The 24,726-nt window shown below is 41.4% G+C and overlaps 1 protein-coding gene across 1 annotated transcript; it reads left to right on the forward strand.

Moving 5' to 3' along the window:
* Position 1: 1 nt before the first annotated feature.
* On the forward strand, positions 2–24,726 carry PIP4P2 (phosphatidylinositol-4,5-bisphosphate 4-phosphatase 2). Its single transcript, XM_075415881.1, has 7 exons — positions 2–212; positions 5,600–5,748; positions 7,093–7,199; positions 9,022–9,145; positions 15,489–15,541; positions 21,950–22,040; positions 23,147–24,726. Exons 1-7 carry the CDS (start codon positions 107–109, stop codon positions 23,288–23,290), a joined length of 774 nt encoding a protein of 257 aa, XP_075271996.1. The 5' UTR covers positions 2–106; the 3' UTR covers positions 23,291–24,726.

The raw sequence follows: 24,726 nt of genomic DNA on the forward strand, positions 1-24,726 counted from the left end.
CCATTCATTCCCAGCCCTTTCCTCTGCGCTCCTTCTCCGGCGCTGCCGGCCCGGCCGCCTCCCCGCCCAGAGCCCGGCAGCGGGCAGGGCCCTTCGCGCCGCAGCCATGGCCGCCGAGGGGGTGGACGAGCGCTCCCCGCTGCTCTCCGCGCCCGGCTCCGGCAATGTCACCCCGACCGCGCCGCCCTATTTGCCGGACACCAGCCCCCGAGGTAAGGCGGCCGCCGCCCTCCCCGCTCTCCCGGAGCTGTGCCGGGCAGGGGGGCGGCGGGGCGGGCAGGCCCCGAGGGGCTCGGGGAGGCGGCGGGGGGGAGCTGGGCGGCAGCAGGTAACGCCGCGTAGGCCGCGCTCCGGCGGGAGCTCCTCCGGAGGGAGGAAAACACAGCAGCGGTTGGCGGCGGCGGGACAAGCCCGGGCCGGCCTGCTCGTTACGGCTCGCTCGCCCGTCGGAGCTTGCGGGGGAATCGCCGCGCTGCGGCTCCCCAGTGAACGGGGAGCGGGACGGAGCAGAAGGTCGCCAGCCGCGAAGGAAGGGCCGAGCCGCCGGGCGGGCGCCGGCGGGGGGAGGGGGGGGGGGAAGGCGGGAGCGCGGGGCTCCGGGCCGGCCCCGGTGGCCACGGGCGGGCGCTGGGCAGGCCGAGCCAGCGGACCAGCCACGGTCCCGGTGGCCGAGTTGGGAGGGCCGAGGGGCCGCGGGCAGTGCGGCGGCGGGAGCCCGGAACCGCTGCCATGTCCTTGCCGGCGCGTTTCAAGGCCGCAGCTGGTTTTGGCTTTGTTTTTAAAACGAGTGGGGCTACAAACCTGGAATCGTGGCTTAACCATACGGTGTTAACTTTCTCGCTCAGACTTTGGAAAATGATCACGTTCATTAATACTGAATATTTACTAAGTAGGTGAAAAAAATGTTCTTAGAAAATATAAATCATGAGGCTTACAAAACACATTAACAGATTCCTTCCCCCCCCCCTCCCCCGCCCGCGGTTAAACATTTTAGAGCAGAAAGCAAGGGGGGGAGAAAGCTGAAGGAATCAAGACTAAATAAGATTAGCGTAGCTTTGCTAGCAGTCGCCTTTAAAATGTAAGATTACAGCCCTGATCTTGCTGGCTCCAGTGCGCTGGTCTTTTCTTAAGGGTTTTTTATGTAATTATGTATTTATGTATGTAACTAGAATGCTACGAGTGAGCATCTGTCTGTTTTGAATAATATTTAAACCTGTCGAAAGCCAGTCCTCCTTGCCTTGATATGAAAATGTGTTTTAGTTAGTGCTGTAGCTGGTGTTCACTGTTCGCTTTCATTTGAATTGCACAAATGAGTATGGGCCTGAAAAGCAGCAGAGGTTGTTTTTTTTTACCCCGATCAAATTATGTAGGATTGGCATCATCCCTTAAGTTTTGTAGTTTAAAAAAATCCAGAAATCCACCGTAGCTTAATATTTTTATTCTTAGGAGTCTTTATCCTGTAACTATTGTTTTTGCCTGTATTTCAATCTATTTTTAAAAGGTCTTTATAGAGTCAAGAAGCAGTGAAAATGCATCGGATTGGTGACTCTTTGTTTGAACCCAGGGTAATACTCGTGACCTGGAAAGGAGCTGGCCCCTGAGCGCTCGCTCGTTCCCGTTGGTAGCCGTGTCCATGACTCCCGTGACCTGGCTTGGCTCTGGCGGTGGAAATGAGTGCCTTCTTCCCAAAAGTGAGGAGGAACCACAGAGCTTTCTTAGATGTCAAACACCTCTTCATGAGTTCAGGATCTCCTGTTTGATCAGTCCATGAGCAGGCACACTAGGTAGCACTTCACAACTGATCTACAAAGCTTAGAAAAAGGTATCTGCGGAACAAAATTTTGCAGAGCTGTGATGTGGGCAGGGTAACTCTAGTTTCCTTGTTCTGTCAGTTATCCTTAGTGAAAGGATCTGTGCAAGCTAAACCGCCTTTTTAGCTGACGGGCAGTCTTTATCTCTCTCGCTAGCACAAGTCTAGACGTGGAGGGAAGAGGCGTTCTCATGGGGCGATGGGGTTTGCTTGCAAACCTCTTTCTGCAGAGCTTCCTTGCTCAACATCGCTGGGCTGTTGTGGAGCTGCGGAGGAAGGGGGAAGAAGCCCTTTGCCCTCCAAACTACCACCTGAACATACATTAATAGATTTATCCCTGTAATTATCTACTGTGCCCAATATGTCATCCTGAGCTTTAAATTAGAGAGGCGGTGGTTGGAGAGCAGCTGCCTCTTCCCTTGTTGGCCTGCAGCTGAGACCCCACTGGCCCTTTCCAGTGTAAGCTGGGGGTGGCTGAATCCTGGTAGTGGCTCAGTGTTTGTTCCGAACGGTGGAAGCAAGCAAGAAAAATCTTTTGGATGTGGGTGCAGGCCACGGTGTTTAAGAAACTTTTGGCATAGGCAAAGGGTGGGACCATCAGGTCTGCTCCCTGTAGTAAGGTGGTTATTCAGTGTTTTTTTTCCTTTTTTTAAGTTGTGGGGTTTTTTTTATAGGTTTTCTCAGTTCTTAACTACCCGTCTGACATAGATCACTAACTCTTTTTCCCTCACATGCCCCCTTCGAGGTCAGGATAAAGAATCTTTTTTTTTTTTTTTTTTAAATAAAAAAACAAACCCCAAAACATAACAAACAAACAAAACAAACTCATTTCTGTTTGACCCAGGTAAGCTGCAGGTGGTTCCCTGTGGTTTCTGCCCATCTAATACCAAGGGAGGAAAGTGCACAACAAGGAATGTCTAAGGTTGAGTATGTCACACCTTCCACTGCATCTGTCCCGTGGGGTGAGGACGGAATCATAGGTTAGAGTCAGATATACTGCATGGCAGGGCACCCTGCTAATCTTGCTGAACTAATTAGTCTTGGATTTTTTTTTTTTTAAAAGAAAAACTGATAATGTAGCTGTAAACTGGTAGATCAGCAGCAGTTAAACCAGTGTCTTATTAATTGTGTTCCAAAACACCTGGTGTGTACCTGAAACTTGCCTACCATCAAGTCACAACCAACATGGTGGACCTTTATGAAGGGTTTTTATAGTTAGCCTGAAATTCAAGCTGTTGGAAAACCATCATACCAAAATACATATGTTAAAGTGCTTGAAAACCCTTTTTGTTAATGGGTAATGAGCAGTGAACTCTGAGACAATGCCTTTATTTTCCTTTTCACGTCCCCTCCCACCCAGTATACTTTTGTTTAAACTTAATTAGGTGGCTTTTGCTGGTTTGTTTTTTTGGAGCTCGTTCAAATGCGCTTTTTCTTCAAGCATAAAGGTTGCAGTGCCAAGATACCTCTGGCTTTCTGCTCTATAGCAAATGTAATTTGCTGCAGCACCACTCTGAAAAGCAGCCCATTATTCGCTTGCTATTGGAAATTTGCTGAGCCAGCAGGACAGGAATGGAGAGGCTGCTTACCTGGAAGCCGAGCACCTCCAGCATGAGGCTGGAGAAGTGGCTGGCGGTGTCTGTAGGTGCTCACACACCTCATTTAACCAACTTTCAGAATCCGAAGAGTTGCCACTTACAAGTGGGGTATAGAATGTTATAGATGTCTAGATGGGTATAGTTGCCAATTTGTAAAGTGTTCGAGAATGGTGGAAAGCTGAAAGGCTGAGATGGGTGGGAGTCTTTTTACTTCATAGTAGTCTGCAAGATACTGCTTGCTTTTCCTTAGTACAGCTGCCCTGTGTCCAGCTGATAGCATTGAGAAGTTGCACTTTAAATGAAGAGGACAAAGCAAAGAAGTTGCGTAACATGATTGTTGCTTTTCAAAGCTGGAATTAAACTGTAGGGGTGTCTTGAGAGAATCTAGTATTTGGTCTGCTGGATATGCCTTCTGTTTTATGGCTACCTGTTCTCCTAGCCGGAAGGTGCATCAGTTGCTCGCTGCAGGAGCAGTTAAACAGCCTGCTTATGGCCAAACCCCGTTGCAGCAGCCTTGACTTGCCACTCACAGCTAAGGCACTGCTGTTCACATCATCTAAATCTCAACCGTGGGTTCTGCAGTGCTTTAGTAGGCTTGAGATTGCTTCCAGTTGCCAAAGTATATGGCGGTTGGGGTTTTGTCTTGTGTGTGTTTGTTTAGTGTGTTAATATCTTGTAATATCTCCTCTCTTGCATGTGGCAGTCTTGTACTGAAAACAGGGTATCACAGTACTGCAAAATACTGGTATTCTTAAAAAATTTTTGACTGGATGCTGTGTTTTCTCAGAATGTAATTCCTCAGAAACAGGAAAAAAATCAGAACTAAACTCTGAACTTGCCTGATATTTCTTAAGGATGTTGGTTTCTGCAGCCAGTATATCAAAGGTAGAGGTGTGAAGTTCACTTGCTCAAGTAACGGAGTGTCAGTTTGTTGTGAAGACTTTAGAATTGCATTGGTGCATATAAGTTCATTTTTTTTCTCATCTGAAATGATGGAAGTATGTTGGATGCAATTCTGAGACCCAGAAGGTGTCCACCTTCCTTCCGCTGCCTCTGTGGGTTAAAATCAAGTACGGGTCCAGATTGTTTGCAGGCCAAGGAACAAAGAGAGAAAGCATTGAACGGCAGCGCTGCTTCAGAGGTTTGTGATGATTTTTGGATCTGAAGGGCAGGCAGTATTTCTTGTATTCCTCTAGCTTATGACATTCACTTTAAAACAGAGTGAAGGAGTTATGAGTGCTTTGTTGTAGGCTTAAATTTAATACTTGGGCTTGTCAGCTTTGATAGCAGTCCATGATTTCCCTCGCTACCCCTCCAGCAGATACTGCTCTGTTCAGTGCTGTTGGTAAACTGAAAGTAGGTTCATCTCTTACTACTTCCCTGAAGGTTTTGTTGGCTGCTTGAATGTGATTATGAAATCATCCATTGAAGTCCAAGGCTAATAATTTCAAATTTTTAGTATGAAGAAAAAGCTAACTGTGACTACTAAATATGCCCATTCCTTGTTTGCTTACCTGAAGAACCCTGAACTTCTTGATGAAATAAAAGCTAGTGCTACTAATTCTGGTAATAAGCTTATGAGAGGTTGCTGTCTTGAATTGTTTTCATTCCATGGATTCTTAAACCAAGAAGGATCTGGAGCGTTGCCTCCCCAGTTTGCCATGGGTTCGGGACTGGCGAAGCTGAAATCTGCCCTTCCACGGGGGCCTGAGGCCACTACATTCTCTCTTGTGTTAGCCTGTCTTGTTTTATCTTCTGTTTTTTACTTCAGAAGCCAGTCTCTGGTTGCTGTGAATCTGTGATGGGTCTGGAGTATGTTTGGGTATTTTTTTCCCCCCTCTTCTAAAGACTGTAAAAAGTTTGTTTGAAAATTGAGTTGAATAGATGAGCCTTTTGTCTCATCCACTTTTGTGGAGTGACTTCCGGTGTGTTTGTGTTGCCAGTATGCTTTACGTACAGCTACGGGTGATGTTCGGGCACACAGAATTTGTGGGGAGGGGGGAAGAAAATTTATATATGTCTTATGTTTATACTAATCATTAACTTCTACACTTTTTTTTTTCAATTTAAATTTTTTTTCATTCTTCTATATTTAATTTTTTCTATATTCTCTACATAGAGACAATATTTGCTGATGGTGTTCTAGGATCCCCTGTTGGTTTTTCAGCTGAGATTTCCTGATCTCTTGCAGCAGAGCTTCCTCCTCCGTACACTGCCATTGCAAGTCCAGACGCCAGCGGTGTTCCTGTAATAAACTGCCGCGTGTGCCAGTCGCTCATCAATTTGGATGGGAAGCTACACCAACACGTTGTTAAGTGCACAGTTTGCAATGAAGCTACGGTAAAATGGACTCTTAGCGTTTTCCTTTTGTGGAGGGAAGCGGGGGGAGGCTGAAACACGTCGTCGGCAGGGCGAGTCCCTTCTGCCATCCCTGCAGAGGACCTGGCAGCAGAGCTGGCTGTGGGTGTAGCCGGCGTGCGGGCGCAGGGGTTGCTGGCACAAGGGTAGTCAGGAGCAGTTAGAATAATTCTTGGTGCTGTTGAGCTGGCTGCGCAGGATGTTTGCTTCTGAGGAGGACAGAAGGCAGAGATGTTGTTTAAGTAACTGCTCTTCTTTAAAGAAGGGTGAAACTGGTTTTGGGGGGATAAAGTGAAGACTTGAATTATTTTAAGACTGGGAGAAACAAAGTAACCAACCCACACCTCTCCCTGGATGTGTGCTTTCCACCCTAAATACTATTCAGTCAGTTCGTTAGCCTGCTAACAAACCACAACACAACAATTATGAAATGCAGAAATTGTAGGTTCTGTTCTAGACTTCACAGACCTTTTTGCGCCTCTTACCCTTTTCTTAATTCAAGTCTTCAGCTTTTGGCCACCTGCTTCTATTTGTTTCCTTCCTGCTGGTTTTAGTTTCAGGATCTGATACTGCAGCACTCCGCAGCTAATGGGGGCATTTGCATGAAAAACACTGGATTTGATTTACTTTATTAAAAGAACTTTAAATTATGTCCAGAAAACAGGAAGCTTTAAATCTGTAGGACAACTTTTTTTTTTCCACTTAGAGTAGAGAACCTGCCATTAATACTCTCTTTCCCTGTCAAGGCTTCAGGCCAAACAAATTATCTTGCAGCTTTTGAGACTTGTGATTTGCTGTATGAAAGGGACCCAGAAACTTGACTCTCAGGTTGGCGAAAGATAACTTCAGTACAGTTTAAAACAAGATGACAGTTCAGTGATGTCTACATAGTCTCTTAGTGACTGAGAACCTGACTGAGGTCTTTTCACTGTTGAATAAAGCCATTGTACCAGGCAAGGAGGCTTTCCTGATGTTTTAACTGTTTTTTAAAAAATATGCCACTATAGCTCACATCTTAAAAAATGACTAAACTGGGGTCTTGAATTCTTCATTGCTAAATTGTGACTGTTTTTTCCATTAGTTTGCAGAATCCCTTTTCGTTTTATTGAGGAAGTTTGTACTTCTTTCTCTGAGCAGAGAGAAAACTTCCAATTTGGTCTTGATTTTCAGATTTCCTCTGTAAGAGGAACTGTATTTCTCTGTTAGCAGAACAACTTAAGTGACAAGTTCTTGCTTTGATGTACTGTTATGAGGAAAAAAAGTGAATTGCTATGACTTCTGATGTGTGTTCTCTGGTGTGTGTGTTGTTTTTTTGTTCTTGTTTAGCCAATCAAAAACCCTCCTTCAGGGAAGAAGTATGTTAGATGTCAGTGTAATTGTCTCCTTATCTGTAAGGATACGTCTCGGAAAATAGGCTGTCCAAGACCAAACTGGTAAGAATAACAAACTCTACATGCTTTGAGATAATTTTCTTTAAAGCACCAATGCTCTTTGTGTTGAATGTTTAGAACTAAAAGAGGTTCACGCCTGGGCCTCTGTACATGGACACTTACAGAGCATTACTGAATTACTGCAGGGATAGGTTGTGGTAGTGTCAGTTTAGAAGTTTTATTTTTATTAAGATTAGCTTTAAAGAGGAAAAAATTTTTCTTTTTGTGTTTAGTGGTAGTCTCAAATGTGTGCTTCCCATTTTAACTACTTTATAAGGAACAAATGGTATAAAAAACAACGGAGAAGAAAATCACTTCTTGTTTCTGGGACTTAACGTTGATAACTTCTTGCGAAGTTAGCTGCTGTAAATACACAAGTTGCTCACTTTGCCTGGTTCAGAGTGGGGACCTCAGAATGAAATGGGAGAGGGAGCAGTAGGTTGGCTTCAGTCCTGCCCTCCCTTCTTTGGTACACAGAGTTTTCAGTCTCCTCTCAGCTCTTGACTTTTTAATTTAGACATTTGTTATAACAGAAATAAGCACGATTGCCATAGTAGAGTATTCGTACCGTTTGGCTTAGGGTGTTAAAGATCCCACTGAGGTAAGAGTAATATGATTCTAAGTGGTGCAGTTCTAACAGGAGAAACTGAGATGAAGGCTAGATCTGTGGCTACTTGAATGGAAGCTCTGCCATACCAAGTGCCCTAGTCACCAGTCTGTTGGCTGTTCTGGTTTTGAAACATAGTTTGAGACTTTAGGGGAGGAATTAAAAAATTTTTTTAATGTTTTTTTACTAATGCAGTGTTGGGGATAACTTCAAAACATTCCAAGTATTTTTCTCAGAGATGAAAAAACGTTCATGGGATACTTCAGTTGTAATAGCTGTAATATGGTTGGTAACCAAGCTGAATCAGAAAATACTTAATTTTATTTAAATAATCTCAAAAGTATGTATCTCGGCAGTTTCCCTAAAATAGCCTATGTATTTGTCTTGCTAGAAGATGAGCAAAATTGGGGTACTTTGAAGGAGGGAGTTGGGAGTATGCCCTAAATGGAAGGCACCAGATTGAAGGGAGGCCATCCAGATACAATTTTGCTTGTATATGGAGGGAGAGATGTGGTGCAGGTTAAATAATGCTGTAATGTTTGCCTTCGCTTTTTTCGTGCTGGGGTGTCTGAACATCATGCTGCTTCGAGTTGGTTAATTTGGGTACTGTCATTTTAGACAGACAAATTGAATAATTAAACTGAAACACATTGAACATAAAAGCAAATACTTACAAACTGTTTTTTAAAGAAAATTCATTTCATTTGGTCAACCTGGGGTGGTTTTCTTTTTTAGTTCACTCAGTTTGAATGGAATTTGTACTGTACAAATGTGGGTATGCTGCTTGTATTGACATGGTTGTCAGTAGTGTGGGAAGGAGGAGTATCTGACTTGGGAAGCAGAACTAGGTTATGGAAGAGTCCTTACTCTTTCTACTTGTTTCACGTGGCTATGTACATTCCAGTTCATGGACTTGCTCAGCCTGGGTATTACGATTTCATTTTCCTGAGGAGTGTTTCTGCTGCATGATGTCAAATCTTTGATCTCTACAGGGTTCTGGCCCTCATGGCCAATCTTATAGTGAAAGAGAATGTTCTCAAAACCAAAAAGGACAACACTTTGGAGAGAGACCAAAACTAGGTGCATCTTCTGTTTAAGAAGCAGATTATCGTTTTAAAGTGTAAAATATTTGGTAGTGACTGAGCTAATTGCTTAAACGCATCGTGCTTCTCTTTTTTGCTAGCTTAATTACATGTACATCTAATGTTCTTAACACAGTAGACGCATCATTACTCTTGGTCCAGTAATGCTGATCCCAGAAGAGCAGCCAGCTCAGCCTGCCTTGCCAGTTCAACCAGACGGAACTAGAGTGGTATGTGGGCACTGTGGAAATACGTTCCTTGTAAGTAAAGCACCAGATTCTCCTTCTCGCCTCAGTGTGGTATCGCTCAAGCTATTTGTTGTAAGCACTTTTAAGAGCATATTGCCTCACTCTATGGCATCCTTGAGGAACTAAAGCTGCTTCTGTGCTCATATTGCTGTGGATGTGTAGTCTCTATTTGGTTTGCATCTTTACCTGCATTTCAGGAAAACTTTTAACAGTCTTTCTCTGCATGCATGGATAAAGCCCAGAGTCAGTCTTAACTGCTTAGTGATCTGAGAGTGGACGGTGCTGAAAAAGGAGGTTAGGCTTCTAGGTTCTGTTTAGACTTGCAGTGATGGTTATGCTCTGAGTGGCTAAGAGAGCAGTTCTGCCATTGCTGTATGGGCCCCTGAAAGCTGTTCATTACCATGCTTGCTGTTAGAGTATCTGTCAGTTGTTACAGAACTGGAGATTTTGATTTCTGTGTGAGGCTGATGATTGATCCTGTTTTTTGAAGTGGAAGGATGCACGAATACTCTTTTGCTGTTGAACTGTTTGCAGCCTTGTATATGGATAAGGGGCTGCCATAATTGAATTTTGATTTGGGAACAGTCTCTGCAATACACAAATAAGTTAGCTTTAGCTTCATCATCTAGCAGTGCTAGAATGTTTGTCAGGTTTGCGAGTTGTGGGAAACAGCTAAGACAAGTCCTGCAGCTGAAGGACCTGCATAGTCACCAGAGTGGTGTTATGTTCCTGAAGCAAAGGGTTGTAAGATATGTAAAGGCCAGACAATCACAGAATGCTTGGGGTTGGAAGGGACCTCTGTGGGTCATCTGGTCCAACTCCTCTGCCAAAGCAGGGTCACCTACAGCAGGCTGCACAGGACCTTGTCCAGGCAGGTCTTGAATATCTCCAGAGAAGGAGACTTCACAACCTCCCTGGGCAGCCTGTTCCAGTGCTCCGTTACCCTCAGAGTGAAGAAGTTCTTACTTGTGTTCAGCTGGAAATTCCTATGCTTCAGTTTGTACCTGTTGCCCCTTGTCCTGTCGCTGGGCACCACTGAAAAGAGTCTGGCCCCATCCTCCTGACACCCACCCTTGAGATATTTATAAGCATTTATTAGGACCCCTCGCAGCCTTCTCTTCTTCAGGCTAAACATGCCCAGCTCCCTGAGTCTTTCCGTGTAGGAGAGGTGCTCCAGTCCCCTCATCAGCCTCATAGCCCTCCGCTGGACTCTCTCCAGTACCTCCTTGTCTGTCTTGAACTGGGGAGCCCAGAACTGGACAGAGTACTCCAGATGGGGCCTCACTAGGGCAGTGTAGAGGGGAAGGAGAACCTCCCTTGACCTGCTGGCCACACTCTTCTTAATGCATCCCAGAATGCCATTGGCCTTCGTGGCAGCCAGGGCACGCTGCTGGCTCATGGTCAACCTGTCGTCCACCAGGACACCCAGGTCCCTCTCCGCAGAGCGGCTCTCCAGCAGGTCCACCCCAAGCCTGTACTGATGCATGGGGTTGTTCCTTCCCAGGTGCAGGACCCTGCACTTGCCCTTGTTGAACTTCATCAGGTTCCTCTCTGCCCAACTCTCCAGCCTGTCCAGCCTTCTAGCGTATCCACCACTCAATACTCCAGTGTATTTTGTGAAAGGAAAAAGGAAGCTTGGGGATGGCACTCCATGTTGGCTTGTGTCAGCAGCAAGAGAAGGGTTTGCTTCTGATGGGCTCTGTAATGGAATAGACTTGTTCCTTCAAATCTTTGCTTCAGGTTTATGGGTCAGTAAGGTAAGCAATAATGGCTTAACTACTATAGTAGGTGATGAATGCAGGAGGGAGCAGGAGATGGTTCTTACTCTTTTTTTTTAAAGGGAAACTAAGGGTTTGATTATGAATTTACAAGTAATGTACTACCTGAGAAACCATTATAGAGATGCTTAAGAAATATTCTATCTACTGATTCTGGCTATATATTTAAAAAAAATATTCCTGTTACAACCCTTGCTGAAGAACGGTAGTCTGTAACTGGAGATAGCTGGAGTGAGTTTTCTGTTTGCCTCTGGTTTTTTTTAAATGCAAGTCTATATGTGACCTTAACTAGTAAGAACATTGTATGCAATATAGAAAAATGTTACAGACAGAAAACTACTGGATCTATGGAACAATAAGGCTGTCTCAAGTACATACTCTAAACCAGGAATCTTTTATTGAAGGTTGACTTTTTCTTTTAGCTTTTCTTTTTTTTTTTTCTTTTGAATATAGTAGCATGTTACAAACTGTTAAGTACCTGCATGGACACTAGTTTGATAGTCATAAATTAATTTTGTAATGGAATTATGTTTTTAATACAGCTTTAAAACTGCACAGGCAGAAGCAGTGCTGTAGAAGACTTACAGTATTAAGTTTTAATGTGACCTCTTAACACAGAAAACCATCTCTACTTTGTGATATAACTTTATAATTAGGGAGAGAGTGTTACGAAGTAAAATTCTCATTGCTAAATCATTAGCCTATCATTGGGGGCTTTCATAAACATGGGAGCTTTACTTCTATTTACTTTCTGTAAGTGCAGTCCAAATTAATTCTGTAGTTTACACTGTGAATTTCTTTAGGTGAACATGAGGAGAGAGGGAAAAAAAAATAAAGGCTGGTTTTGCCTGTAACTACTGGATTATGCCTTAAAAGGCTAAATTTTCTAATCTGGAATTTCTGCATGTGACTTCAGATCTGATGGTTGCTTTAAGGGAACTGCATGATTTTGAACTTCATAGTTCTGTCTGCCAGTAAGACCAATTTACCACTTCATGGTACATTGAAAAGAAACCCTCAACGTCATTAGAAATTTGAAGCTTGTATTCTTTTATGCTGAGCTGTCAAGAAACAAACCCTTTTTTCTCACTTTACACAGCTTTCCCACCACTGTTCTGCTTCTACCTTTTTTCTGTTACTGAGATTCTGCAAGTAATTTTTTAGTTAAGAAAAATCAGAAAATTCTTTGGGTTTGAGAGTGAGCAGAGAAGCAAAAATTACAAATCCTTTAGCCAGTCTGGAAACTTGGATTTTGTGAGGGTATTTCGACCCTTTCACATCTCCACAGTGAAAAGCAAATATGGAATGTTAGGTGCATTTCTCAGCAACTCAGTAAGGTATCTCTTTTACTTTACTTGGCAGTTAAATGAAATAGACAAGCAAAGCTAGAATCCCTGGGGTGGAAAAGTCAAATTGTCAGTTGCTTGTTCTGTGTTCTTTTAAGAATATGAACTTGTTCACTGCTTTTCCTAGATTTTTTTTGTCCATATGAAGGCATAAGCACAGGCTGTGCTTTCCCTGCCCCTACACAGAGGGGGTCTTTTTTATGAATTATTTAAAAACATGCTCCATGCTATGGAGTGCCTTAAAGTTTCGCTGTCTAAGCTGGGAGAATGACTTAGTACTGAAGTGATACTGTAGCTGACCTATCACTAGGTATTCCCATGATGTTCATCAGATTATTTTTTTTTTCCTTGGGTAACCTGATAGGTTTTCTGTGTTAAGGCGTCCACTGTTTCTGGCAGATCTGGAGTTGAGACAAGTAGAAAAAGTGGTAGAACAGAGGAGGAGGGCAGGGCAAGAGTTTAACTGTCCTGCTGAATCGCAAGCTGATCCGTTTTGGGCTTTTTTGAGAGCTGCTGGACTTGGGCTGTGGCTGCATTACTGTGCCTGCCAGCAGTAAGCCATTCCCCGCTCCCAGAGGCCTCTGCCTGTGGTGATTTGTGGCTCTCGGAGGCCGAGTTGCCTTTGGAAGTGGGGGCAGGCAGGGGAGGGGTGTCCCTGTGCCCCCTGCCACCACCTGCTGCCGTCCGGCTTTGAGATCCTCAAGGACGCGGAGCCCGGAGCAAGCTGTGTAAGCCATGAGCTGCAGGCTGAGCACTCTGGTTTGTCAGCTGTGCTCTGTCAGATTTATTTTTTTTTTGAAATAATCAAATACAAAAAGAATTTTTCTAAAATAACTGAATAGAAAACCTGTTAAACACTTTAGAAAACTAAGAAGTGTTTTAATCTGCAGAAGTATTTTGCTTTCCCAGAGGACCTGGGGAGAGCAGAGGGGAAGCTTTTCTGGCAGAAGCAGCTGTATGTAGGGATGTGTATGTGTGTGTGTCTGTCTTCCCCTCCGTCTTGTGCTTGAGAACTATTTTGGGCTCAGAAGGAAGAAAGTTTGACATATTCTTCTAGTAAATCCCTTGATGGATGTCTGGTTTTGTCCATGGTTGAAACATTTAAGAGCTCTCTGAAATCCTCATCTGTTTCAGTGCATCTAACCAGGGATTTAGGCTATTGTTTATTGTATTATTTCAAAGGGAATAATACAGTTTTTATTGTTGGCAGGGAGTTAAATTTCATGTAACTGTAACCAAGTTTTCTTAACAACATGAAACAAGATTGGGTACTTTAAAGCACTCTGGAATATGAGTGTAAATACCAGCTTTAAGCATGATGTAAACTACTTGTTAAACCCACCAAAACTCCAAGAATTAGAATGTGCATGAAAACAGTCTTTCCCTACTGTGCTAATGTGACTTGAATTCTTGTAGTTTGAATGTCTTGTCACATTTTTGCTTTTTTTCTGCAAATATTGCCAGTGTGTGCAGAAGGCATCATAATAGTTAGTGCTTTTGTTACTTCCAGGTAACTCTCAGTGAAATAGATTATGTTTTTTCTTCATCAAAATTTGGAGCTCCAATGCATTTGAGTTTGCATTCATTAATAATTATGGCTAATAATCAGAAATGTTAAAATAAATAAAACCCTGGAAAGATTATTAATGAGTAACTCTGGAAATCGAGTTGCCTACCCCAGAATAAAACTAGTGTACAGGAGTGAAGTTGAATTACAAAAGCACAAGATGTGTAAGTCCTGGATTTAGATTTGTTTCTGTTTCTGGAATTGCAGTTTAAAAAGCTGAAAGAACAGCTCTGAAGAGGCCTGTCTCCATCCCTGTACTGACAGCAGCACCTTGCCCCACTTTTGCGGTGCAGAACTAAGTGAAACTCAGTAGTTTTTGCCAGGGATGCAGGCAGATAGCTAACTTTCTTCTCTGGTAGGAATGTGGAAATAGAATGAATGCTTATAAAACACATTGCTCGGGTGAGGAGTATTACAGCAGCTTTCACTTTATGAAGGGATAAAATACCACTATGCTAAATCAATTTGGCCAAGTCTTTGCAAACAAATAAAATTCAAAGAACAGCTGTGTATCTGGTATTGTAATTGGTTACTTCGGAATCAGGAAAAATAAATGATGGCTTTCTTCTTAGTCAGGAATTAACCCCATTGGAAGTAAACAAAACTGAGACACCTTCAAGAGGCAGGAAAATGTACTCGAAATACTACAGATCAGAACCTTACTCACAGCTAAAGCCTGCTCATACTAGCAAGGCATTACAAACCACATCCTCTTTCTTTGCACGTAAAATAATAAATTTATTCTCGGTGTTTAAGTGGTGCTATGCTGTAGCTGGGTCCCGTTTTCCCTACCAGGATGGGCTCTGATTTTGATATGTGTGTGTAGCAGTTACAACAACGCTATTCACTTAATGAGACCGACTTACGATTTCTCGCAGACACAAGGAAGATCCAAACGGAGGCATTGGTGGTCTGTGCTGTAGCTTCTTCCCCTGCTAGTAACTTGCAGTGTGACTTTTGCATAAATTCAGAAGGGAGAGGAGAGGAGAATGTTATTTAATCAGGAAAATGTACTGACTGCCTCCAGTTGGGAAAGGCAGCAGAGAAGAACTGTAATTACGGCAGAACTACTTTCAGAGCAAAGAAAAATAGTCTTCTCCCTTGTTCAAGGCAAGCGTTTCAAAATGTTTATTTAATACTTATATTAGCACAGAATCAAATTTAACAAAACCTGCTGGTTTTAAACAAGTATGTGGCTGTGTATCCTCTGGTTGAGGTAATTCTAGGCATTACCTTTACTACAGCTGTTTCCCACTCAGTCTTCATGGAGTGATGGAGGGGTTAGGGCAAATGGGAAAAGGCGTCTGTCTGTAAGCGTGCCAAAGAAAACACATTTATTTTGATTCAGGGTTTCTTCATAGTTGCAGAAGTAAGAGAAAAACTGTGTTAAAGTTATCATGTTGCCCGTACTGTGCGTGTGGATGAAACCACATTACGTCAAGTGACTCTAGTAATACTAAGGCAAGTCATGGGAAATTTTCACATGGAAATCCCAGTCCTATGTTGCCACTGACAAAAGGGCACCCCATTTACGGAAGAAAGCAAGAAACAAGTCAAAGAAAGCCTGAGAAGCAAAATGTTTTCACAGTGACATTTAGCATGAAGTACAACAAACATTTTCTCAAGCTAGTTTTTCAACCTTTTTATTTTTTTTCTTTTTACAGTGGATGGAACTGAGGTTTAACACACTAGCAAAATGCCCACACTGCAAAAAAATGTAAGTTCTCTGAAAGCAAGGTTGCGTAAATTAACTGTTAAATAGGTTGCCAGTGTTTCCTCCGTAATAGTCTTTGGAGTAAAATGTGTCTGCTGTGCTGATTATTTTGCTGTGCTCATCTGAATTTCAAGGCTAAAGAGCATGTTATATGCACATGAATTCTCCACTCTATGCACAAATCAGTAACTTTGACAAATCTAACCTGCGTTTATTAAAATGCTCTGATTGAATTGCTAGAGGTAAAGATAAGCTGCTAACAGTAGGCAGGTATGGGTTGCTAAAATCAACAACTTATATTCTTGAAGTTTTACCTTTGCGTGCCGCTAATCAGATGTCATGTTTAAATGTAGAATTTGAATTGCCTTATTGTAAAAGAGGAAAGGAAATAATCTTGTCTTAGTTTTGAAAGAGGTTTTACTGATTTCATAAACTCAGCAACTAGCTTGTGTTAAGCATCTTAATGTGTTAGCTTGTTTAATGTTCATGAACTACTGTGGAACAAATTGTCTGCTCATTTGCTATTACTTCAGTAAGAAGGAGGAAAAATTAGAATAAGAGCTGTAAGAGTTTATGTTCTGGGTTTTGTTTGGGGCTTTTTTTAGTATCTGTTTGGCCTTTCTTATCTGAGGTCAGGAGTACTTAGTTTGAAGCGTTGTTAAAAGTTACACTACCAATGTACTTTAAATTTGTATGGAATTGCAACCACAGGGTGTGAAATAAGACTTACAAATATTACTTCAGAGACTTTCTTGTCCTGCTGATTTATTTAAATATTTGTCTTCCTTTAACTGGAGGTCACATGTGCCTGTCAAAGGAGTAAATGTGTTTTCCACTGGGAATGGAGAACCACAGCTGTGTGGCATGTTGTAGGAAAACTAGCAGGTCCCTTAGGAAGCAGAAGGCTTAGGATGAATGTACTGTCAGTGTTGGCCTGGCCTTCGACAGTGACTGACAGCTGTCATTGGAATATTTGATAGAGAAGTCAGTCTAGTGGTACAGTTAACCTCAGGAATGTAACGGAGCGGGTGTGGAGTAGAGGATATGTCCTGGTTTGCTCAGGTCTGATAAATTCACGGTCTTGATGAGGTGTTGCTTTGCAGAGGTTTCTTTTACTGACTGTAATTGCATTCAGTCTTTTCAGTCTTGTGGGGAGGAGTTCGTGTTTTGTGGTTTGGGTGGTTTTTAACTAATTGCAATTACGTTTTCTGTTTTATCATGTCATACTTGATAGCTGACCTCAGCTATTTTCCTTAACTCTCCTTAAGTACAAAGTTATTTGCTGTTTAACCTTAAAATAAACAAGAAACAAAAAAAAACAACCACCCCAACAATAACAAAATAAAACCCGCTCCAAGCAACAGTCCAAAAGTCATACCAGTGATTGTTTGGTCTGTCTTCTGTAGATTTATGTTGCTTGTATTTTAAAATCCAGCTAGAGTCTAAGGGTTTCTTAGTATTTTTGTCCATAAAGTGCATGCCATCTGTAGGTAATAAAACCGGAGCATCTCTGCAGTGCAATTTGTGGAAAATTACAGCTTGTGTGGCAACTGAGTTGCAGAATACGAAGCAAATTTAACAAACGTGCATTTCTGTCTGTGGGCTGAGGATGCAAACTATGGAATACTGTAATTCAGGTTTGCTTGGTGTCTTCCCACGTTTGAGAGGTGATGGTCAGGAGTTCTGTACTTCCAGCAGCATAAACATTTCTAATGCAGGGATTTAGGGCACAGCATAGGTAAAACAGAGCTTTGGAGTTGTGATGATGGAATAAGTGCAGTGACCTGCTGCTTTCTATCGGCCTTCTGTCAGAGGTCGTCGTACCTGTAGCCAAGTAGTCAGAAGGGAATGTGGGGTTCTTTATTTCAGCTTATTAATCCAAAACTTCTTTCATTAATAGTTGATTGGTCAGATGCAAAACTAATCGTTGCTTCTGTAGACTCTGTTGATGATTGTCACTAAAAAAAAGGATAGTGTAGACTGACACCAAAGGCACCTTGAATCGCTGCAACAGCAGGTTTGTCAAGAAGACATCTGCTGACACTTCTAGATTATAAAATAATTTTCATTGGTTTTTTTTTTTTTTTCAAATGTTTTAAAAAGTGCAGTGAATCTCTGCAAATAGCTAGTTTGTGACTGCCTGTTTGGTTGATGGAGACAAGATCTTAATCCTAAGAATGCCTTGTAAAACTGCAGGGGGGATCAGGAGTTACTACCTGAAAAGGTCAATAATGAAACAATGTTCAGTGAAAATAAAGCAGTCCTGCCTCAGAGTACATAAACAATGGAACCTTTCATATCTGGATGTTGTCAGAAAGAGGATCTTGGGTTTCTCATTTGTTTTTAATCCCATCTGTCTGCTGCTATTGTGATCATAAAGTTGTTAATTTGTCACATATTTTTTTTGTCTGTCATTGGTGTTCTGTTCCCCTGTGCCACCCTCCTTCTCCCCCCCCAATCATTTTTTTTCAAAATAACCTGGGAAATATAGGAAATCAGTTGTGATGCAGAGAATAAAATCACTTGGTAAATTACTAAACCTCTTTAGAAATGGACTACAACCCTGGTCATACCAGCTGAGGTAAGGTGTTTGCAGGAGCTCTGCTGATATGTAGTGATTTGGCCTGATGTAGGAGGCCCTTAGATGCGCATTACCAACTGCATTGGGACAACACGTGTAGCTAATGAGGAAATGGCTGCAGTATAGTTCTGTTTTGTAGTGTAGAGGATGACACCTAGGAACGGGAGAGAAACTGTTTTCTTCTTACTGTTTTAGTGTTCTTTTGTGTTTCCAAATAGTAGATGTTTATCAGACTGTTTCCCAAAAGAGTCAGGGGTTTAAGGAAGGCTTCTGGTATTTTTCTCATTTAATGATGGAGAAGAAGCAGGAGCTGTTTTTTGTCTGTTGCTCTCTTTCCCAAGCTGTATATTAAGTCATCTAGACACTTCAGGATCGTGAATTCAGTTACTAGAAAGAGAATTGAATGGTACAAATTTTTATTTCAGAATGCCAGATCTCTTTTTTTTCCTTTACAACCTACTTATTTTTCTTTTTAAGGTCTGACAAAATGAGCCATAATGAATTTATAATGCCTTTGCCCCATAAAGTCTGCAGGACCTTTAGGAAAAAAAAAAAAAAAAATGCTAGCCTCCGAAGTAGTGGCAGGGTTCTAATTTCAGCAGTGCTGTTCACCTTCAAAATACTGTCGTTTTGATGTTCCTCTTAAAAACCCTTCTAAAAGCATGTCTAAAATCCTGGCAATTATTCCTACTACTTGGAGCACAGGAGACCCCGCATTCTTTCCCGTGGCATTCCGTTAATAGACTCTGTCCTTTGTGGTGGTTTTCCCCTCATCTAATTACTAGCTGAATGCTAAATTTGCTTTAGTGTCTCTCATATCTACTGCCACTGCCCAGAGGTGTGGTAGGTGCCTTTGTGTCCTCAGCAGCAGCTCAGAAAGAGCTGCTGCCTTCTAGATAGCTTTATAGTGAGTTCATCCTCATTAGTCCCACAGTGGAAGCAGCTGCTGCTGCAGTTCAAAAATGTTCGTTTGACCCCAGTTTTAGTATTTCTGAATGTGCCTGTCAAAATTGGTGAAGATGGTAGGTTTCTTTATTCAAAGTTAATTTGGGTTTTTAATGTGTAATTTGAGGTGGGTAGAGGGAAACCTCACTATTTAGAGTGGCTCAGTGGTTAATGTCACTGTTGGGAGATGAAAAATAGGGGAGGTTTAGACAGAACATTAGGAAGCATTTCCTTATCGAGACGGTGGTCAGACACTGGAACAGGCTTTCTAGAGGGGTGGTTGATGTCCCAAGCCTGTCAGTGTTCCAGAGGTAGTTGGACAGTGCCCTTAACAACTTGCTTTACCTTTTGGTCAGCCCCAAATTGGTCTAGAGAATACTTGGACTAGATGATTGTTGTAGGTCCTGTCCAACTGAAATAGTCTAGTCTATTGTAAAGAAATGAATGATTTATTTGGACTGCTAAATATTCCTAGGTCTGTTATGTGACCACAGAAACTTAATATATATTATTTAAACTTTACCTTCTGTAGAAAGAAAAAGGCAGTTAAATTTAAGACATTCTTTACGTTTCCTTTTTGCAGTATTTGAGGTGATGGTTTCTTCCCCAGCCTTTCTTACTGGATAGGAGAGGACAGAGCTTGAGAGAAATGTGGATGGAAAATTCACAGGCACCTGCAGTATTAGGATTACAAAAACAAGATCCCAAGTCAGACAGCTCTGAAAGTGAAGGTCTCTTTCTCAAAATGAACTTTGTCTGTGTGAGAAATACACAGTGCAGTAAATATCATGTGTGTTTTAGGTGGATTGAACATGACATGTCTACTGGCTTAAGGTATCCAGCTCTGTAATAGAATTAACTCTCTGAGTACATAGCCAGGAGTTCCTGCAAAGGAGGGAACCTAAGGTCGGTTTGGCAAGCTCAGTTCTCATCAGTTCAGCTTTTGGAGACATCTCGTCTCTGTCTCCTTTTCATAAAACACTTGTGGTTTGTTTGTTTGTTTTTTTTTCCTCCTGTAACTTGAAATGAGACAACATATCCCTCTTCTAGAATGTCTGTAGAAGTATTTAGGGTGGCTTTTCAGGAGTGTGGGGGAATGTGTGTGAGACGCACTCTGTGGGTGGTAAGATACCATTATTCACCCAGTTGGGGAATTCCCTTGCCTTAATGACACCCCCCAATTCTATCCCATCCCAAATGTGTATGGTGAGGCTTTTGATATTCTTATGGGAAAGAATATTTTCCTCTGGGAAATTAATGAGCAGAACAGTTTGGGGACTTTACCTCTTCTTCTGAAAATGTGTCACAGATGGTTTGTGAGTGGTCACTGTGTTCAGCCCTTGCCTTGCCAAGTGAAGCTCAGTGTGTGCATGTTAGCTTGAGGACTGTGTTTTTTTTTCTTGGAGCACTTTAGAAATCACTTGTAAAAAATAATATTGGAGTAAAGCTGCTTAAACCAATCTATTTGAAGGCTTTCTAAGATGAAGGCTTAAAAAATTCTAGTCACATGCTAAGCATATGAGGCCTTACTATGTGGTTAATTAACTGGAGCCAAAAATTTAGTCAGTCATATGACAGATGTACTACTTCAATAGTTCAGCAGTACTTTCTTCTGTTATACATTTAGCTTGAATATTTTGAACTATCAGATGAAAACAACTTTCCCTTGCATCTTTGAACACAGAGTACAAGCATCATGGTGCTTGCAAAGGCGTGCTGATCTCCCAGAATGGGATGAAGTACTTAACTAATGATAGCATGCTTCAGGATGCTTCAGAACTACTTCTAAGATAGATGGTACATGTTTTATGAAGGCACCTCTGCCTCTCTAGTCCTTTCAGTGGACCTATGTGCTCACTGTGTTTAAGTGGAATTAAATCGTGCTCCTATTTTCCTTATTCGTGTAGCTGTATGTGATTGCAAATGTCTGACTCAAGATGTGCTTGCTAAATAATGCTGAGCTTTTGGAATAATTTTTTTCTAAACTGTAGTAAAGAGTGTAATGTTTTATTTGCATGTTATATTCTGTTTGAAGCACTGTAATAGTTAGCTTAACACAGCAGGTAGAGACAGAGCTGTCTGTCTTGCAGTTCATAGTCTAGATGATGAGTGACAGAACGTCAAGGGGATTTATTGACCTAGGTTGCCAGCAGTGATTTGTGCAGCTCATGTAACTTGTGGTAGAACTTTAAAAGAAAATTGGAAAGTAAAAAGAACTTGTCATGTTTTTGAAGTTACTAAAACTGACTTTAGCCTGTCTGAAGAATTTCAGTCTTTGGAAATGTTGAACATGAAAAATTTTTCATGTTTGTGACTAAAACAGTTTGTGTTTTTTATCTTCAAGAAATGGAGTAGAGTTTAGCCTCTCAACAGCATTGAGCAAACTATTCCAGGAAATAGATAGTGCAGGTTGATATGGCTAATGACATTTAGGGGTGGTAGAAGTGAGTTGCTGTTACTTAGATGCAGTGAATGTATTAAAGCCAAGTACTGATGTATTAAAAGTCTAAAGGGTGTCTTGCAGCCTTCACAGAAGCTGCAAAGCAAACGTGGGTTTTGCAATCCAAAGGCTATTCAGGGTACTTATCTGGGTGCATTGTGGATACAGGAGGTAGACACACTCAAGCTGTAGGTGTGGCACTGCTCTTTGTAAGCAACTAGAGTTGTAGATGCAAGATAATCTTCACCAACAGTTTCCCTTTAAAAGAAACAGGTGGACTCTTGGCTTTTACTGCTTGGTATAATTGTAGACTGCCTACAACTTTATAAACTTAAGGTGGTGTATGTGTATTGCCATTCTTTTCTCCTTCCCCCATTTAGACTGAACAGCTACTACTTATGTAGTTTGTTTTTTTTAATTTAAAATGCCATTTATTTTCTAACAGTTCTTCTGTTGGAAGTGCACTGCCAAGGAGACGCTGCTGTGCATATATTACAATTGGAATGATATGCATCTTCATTGGAGTTGGATTAACTGTGAGTGATGTACTATGATATACTTGCAGGGGGAAGTGTGTGCAAAGGAGCTCCCTTGGTTGACCAGCTCTTCTTTCCCCAACATTTGAGTAAAACCTCTTAAGTTTGTGTGCTTTTTGTCACCTCTCTTAAAAACCAGGGACTTAATCATCTGAGCCAGAAAAATGAAATGTTCCTAAAAAAAAAAAAAAAGTTCTGGCACTTGGAGAGTCTCCCCTTCCTGACGTTAAATTTGACTTTTCATCTCTCTGAAGTTTTCTTCAGTTTCATGAAAAATGGTTTTACTTCAGTGTAGAGATACTGGAACATCTTGCTCTCAAAGCTTTCAGGTTTCCAGAAATAATACTGCTGTACAGCCAGGAATGTAAGTTCCACTGCAGTGCAGGGGGATGGGGTTCCAAAAGTTATATATATGTATATGCCCTTACGCATGTTTGTACAAGCTACAAGGAGTAAAACCAGATAATAAGCTATTTACAAATTAAAAGGCTGATGTAGTTTTCTGAGTAATACAGTAACAACAATCTGGCTTGCTTTATTTTGAAGTATCTGGTACTGGTTACTAGAGCCAACTTTCTACTCAGCAGTCCCAGAAAAGTTGGTATGAGGAAATACCTGCAGTTGAATTCATGTGTGTGATTCTCATTATACCTCTAACTTGCTTGATAACCTGAATAATTTTTTGTGTGAGCTTAAGTTATGAAAGATTTTCCAGTTTCCCTAATAAAAACAGTGAGAGACAGATTTCTTTTTTTCCTGAACAACCTTACTGAGTCTGAAAATGATGAAAACGTTTCACCATTAAGTGTGCCCAGAGGCTTGTGTAGCCTCCATCCTTGGAGTTTTTTGGGACCCAGCTAGGTTAAAACCCTGAACAACCTGGTCTGACCTTAGAGTTAACCCTGCTTTGATTGGGAAGCTGGCACTCAAGACCTCATGATGTCCCTTCTAAGTTCAATTGTCCCATGATTGTGTAAAACTAAGCTAATATCTGAATTATCCTTACCAGAGTAAAAAAAGTGCCCAAATGTCTCCTTAATATATTTTGCTCTTCGCTGAAGAGCAGATAGTGCTGTATGTTTGACACTTTTGTTTTCTCTTTTTAGGTTGGCACACAGGATTTTGCCAGGCGATTTCATGCAACGTATGTTTCTTGGGCTATCGCTTATCTCTTAGGTTTAATCTGCCTCATTCGAGCCTGCTACTGGGGAGCCATTAAAGTCAGTTATCCAGAGCACAGTTTTGCATAGAGAAATTGTTAGATTATAGCAGATGAACATCTAGTAATTCTGGATACTGCATCTTGGACACTTTTAAAACCTTTCCTGTAGGGATTCCATTCTGTTCAAAGTAGTTTTAAGACTGGGGGGTCTCTAAGAACAAATGTTCATTGCACTACATAGTATGCAAATAGTTTGTTTTGCTGCTAGATTCCCTAGCTCTGAATACTAAAGCTGTGTTTACATGTTCATAAATAACTCTGTCTTTATAGGTGTTGAATTTTATTTCAACAGACAGTATTGTTTTACATTTCCTTTGTTATGTTAAAATCCGTCTGCCATTTTTCTACATGATCAGTAAGAATTCAAAAGCAAGAGTGTTTATAAGTGTTTCTACAGTAGCTTCACATTTGTACTTAACATTTTAACTAAAATTATATTGAAGTGGCTTGCTTTAAAACCTAAGCAATAAGCATTTTGCTTGAACTGCTTACTGTATCTTTTGCCTAAGATCATAGTGACCTTATTCAGGAAATGAAAGTTACAAGTGTGCTTTAAAAGACTGACACTGTTGCTCGAGAGACATTTGTAAACACTGTAAGCTTTCAGATTTTTCAGGTAGAGAGACACTATTTTGGTAGTCCAATTAAATTTCCATTTATCCAGGATTGGATTTAAGTTGGGATGAATGCTTTCCTCTCAAGGATCCTGGGACTTAGGTGTTTGGGTTTTTTTTTTAACTGGCAAATCCTAAAAGCCATGTTCGGATTATGGAACTTAACTCTCGTTATTCGTACAAGTTCCTTTACAGGGTCTAAGGGAAGCATTTCATATGACTTGTTTCGTAATACTTCAGTGTCACATAGGTGACAATAAGATGGTGATGGGTTGCCTCTTACTTTCCTCTGATCATGTCAGATTTTCCCTGTTTGGGAGAGTTACGCACTGGTCACGGCAAAGGGAGATGCTATAAATTCACATTAACTGCTGTAATAAGAAAATGATGAAACTGTTACTTGGACCATTCCCTCAAAGTACATCGAGCCAATTTAGCACTGACTTGCCAAGAGAATACGGAAACAGAAAGCTTTTTCTCATGATGTATTCACACAGGATTGAGGGACCAGTTCTTGCACTGCCCATCTTTATAGTTTTAAACAAGTTTTTGCTAAATTCGGAAGGAATGTCCTGAGTGATTTAGACAACTGTAGTAATTTAGATAATGGGGTCAGATGGGTAAATTAATGTGGATGTTTCAGGGATACATGTAATTTAAATTATCTATGTTCTTGCTAGGACAAAATGATATTCAGATAAGGATTTTGGAGCACAATAAATGTAAATGATCAAACTGTAAATGATCTGTCTTTGTATGATGCTAAATGTATAAAAGCAGTAGCTCAGGATTACAATGTACCTTTTACAAATAAACTAATAAAGAAATAAATATTATTATTCAAACTTAA

Source organism: Opisthocomus hoazin, chromosome 3, assembly GCF_030867145.1.
Source record: "Opisthocomus hoazin isolate bOpiHoa1 chromosome 3, bOpiHoa1.hap1, whole genome shotgun sequence".
Lineage (NCBI taxonomy): Eukaryota > Metazoa > Chordata > Aves > Opisthocomiformes > Opisthocomidae > Opisthocomus > Opisthocomus hoazin.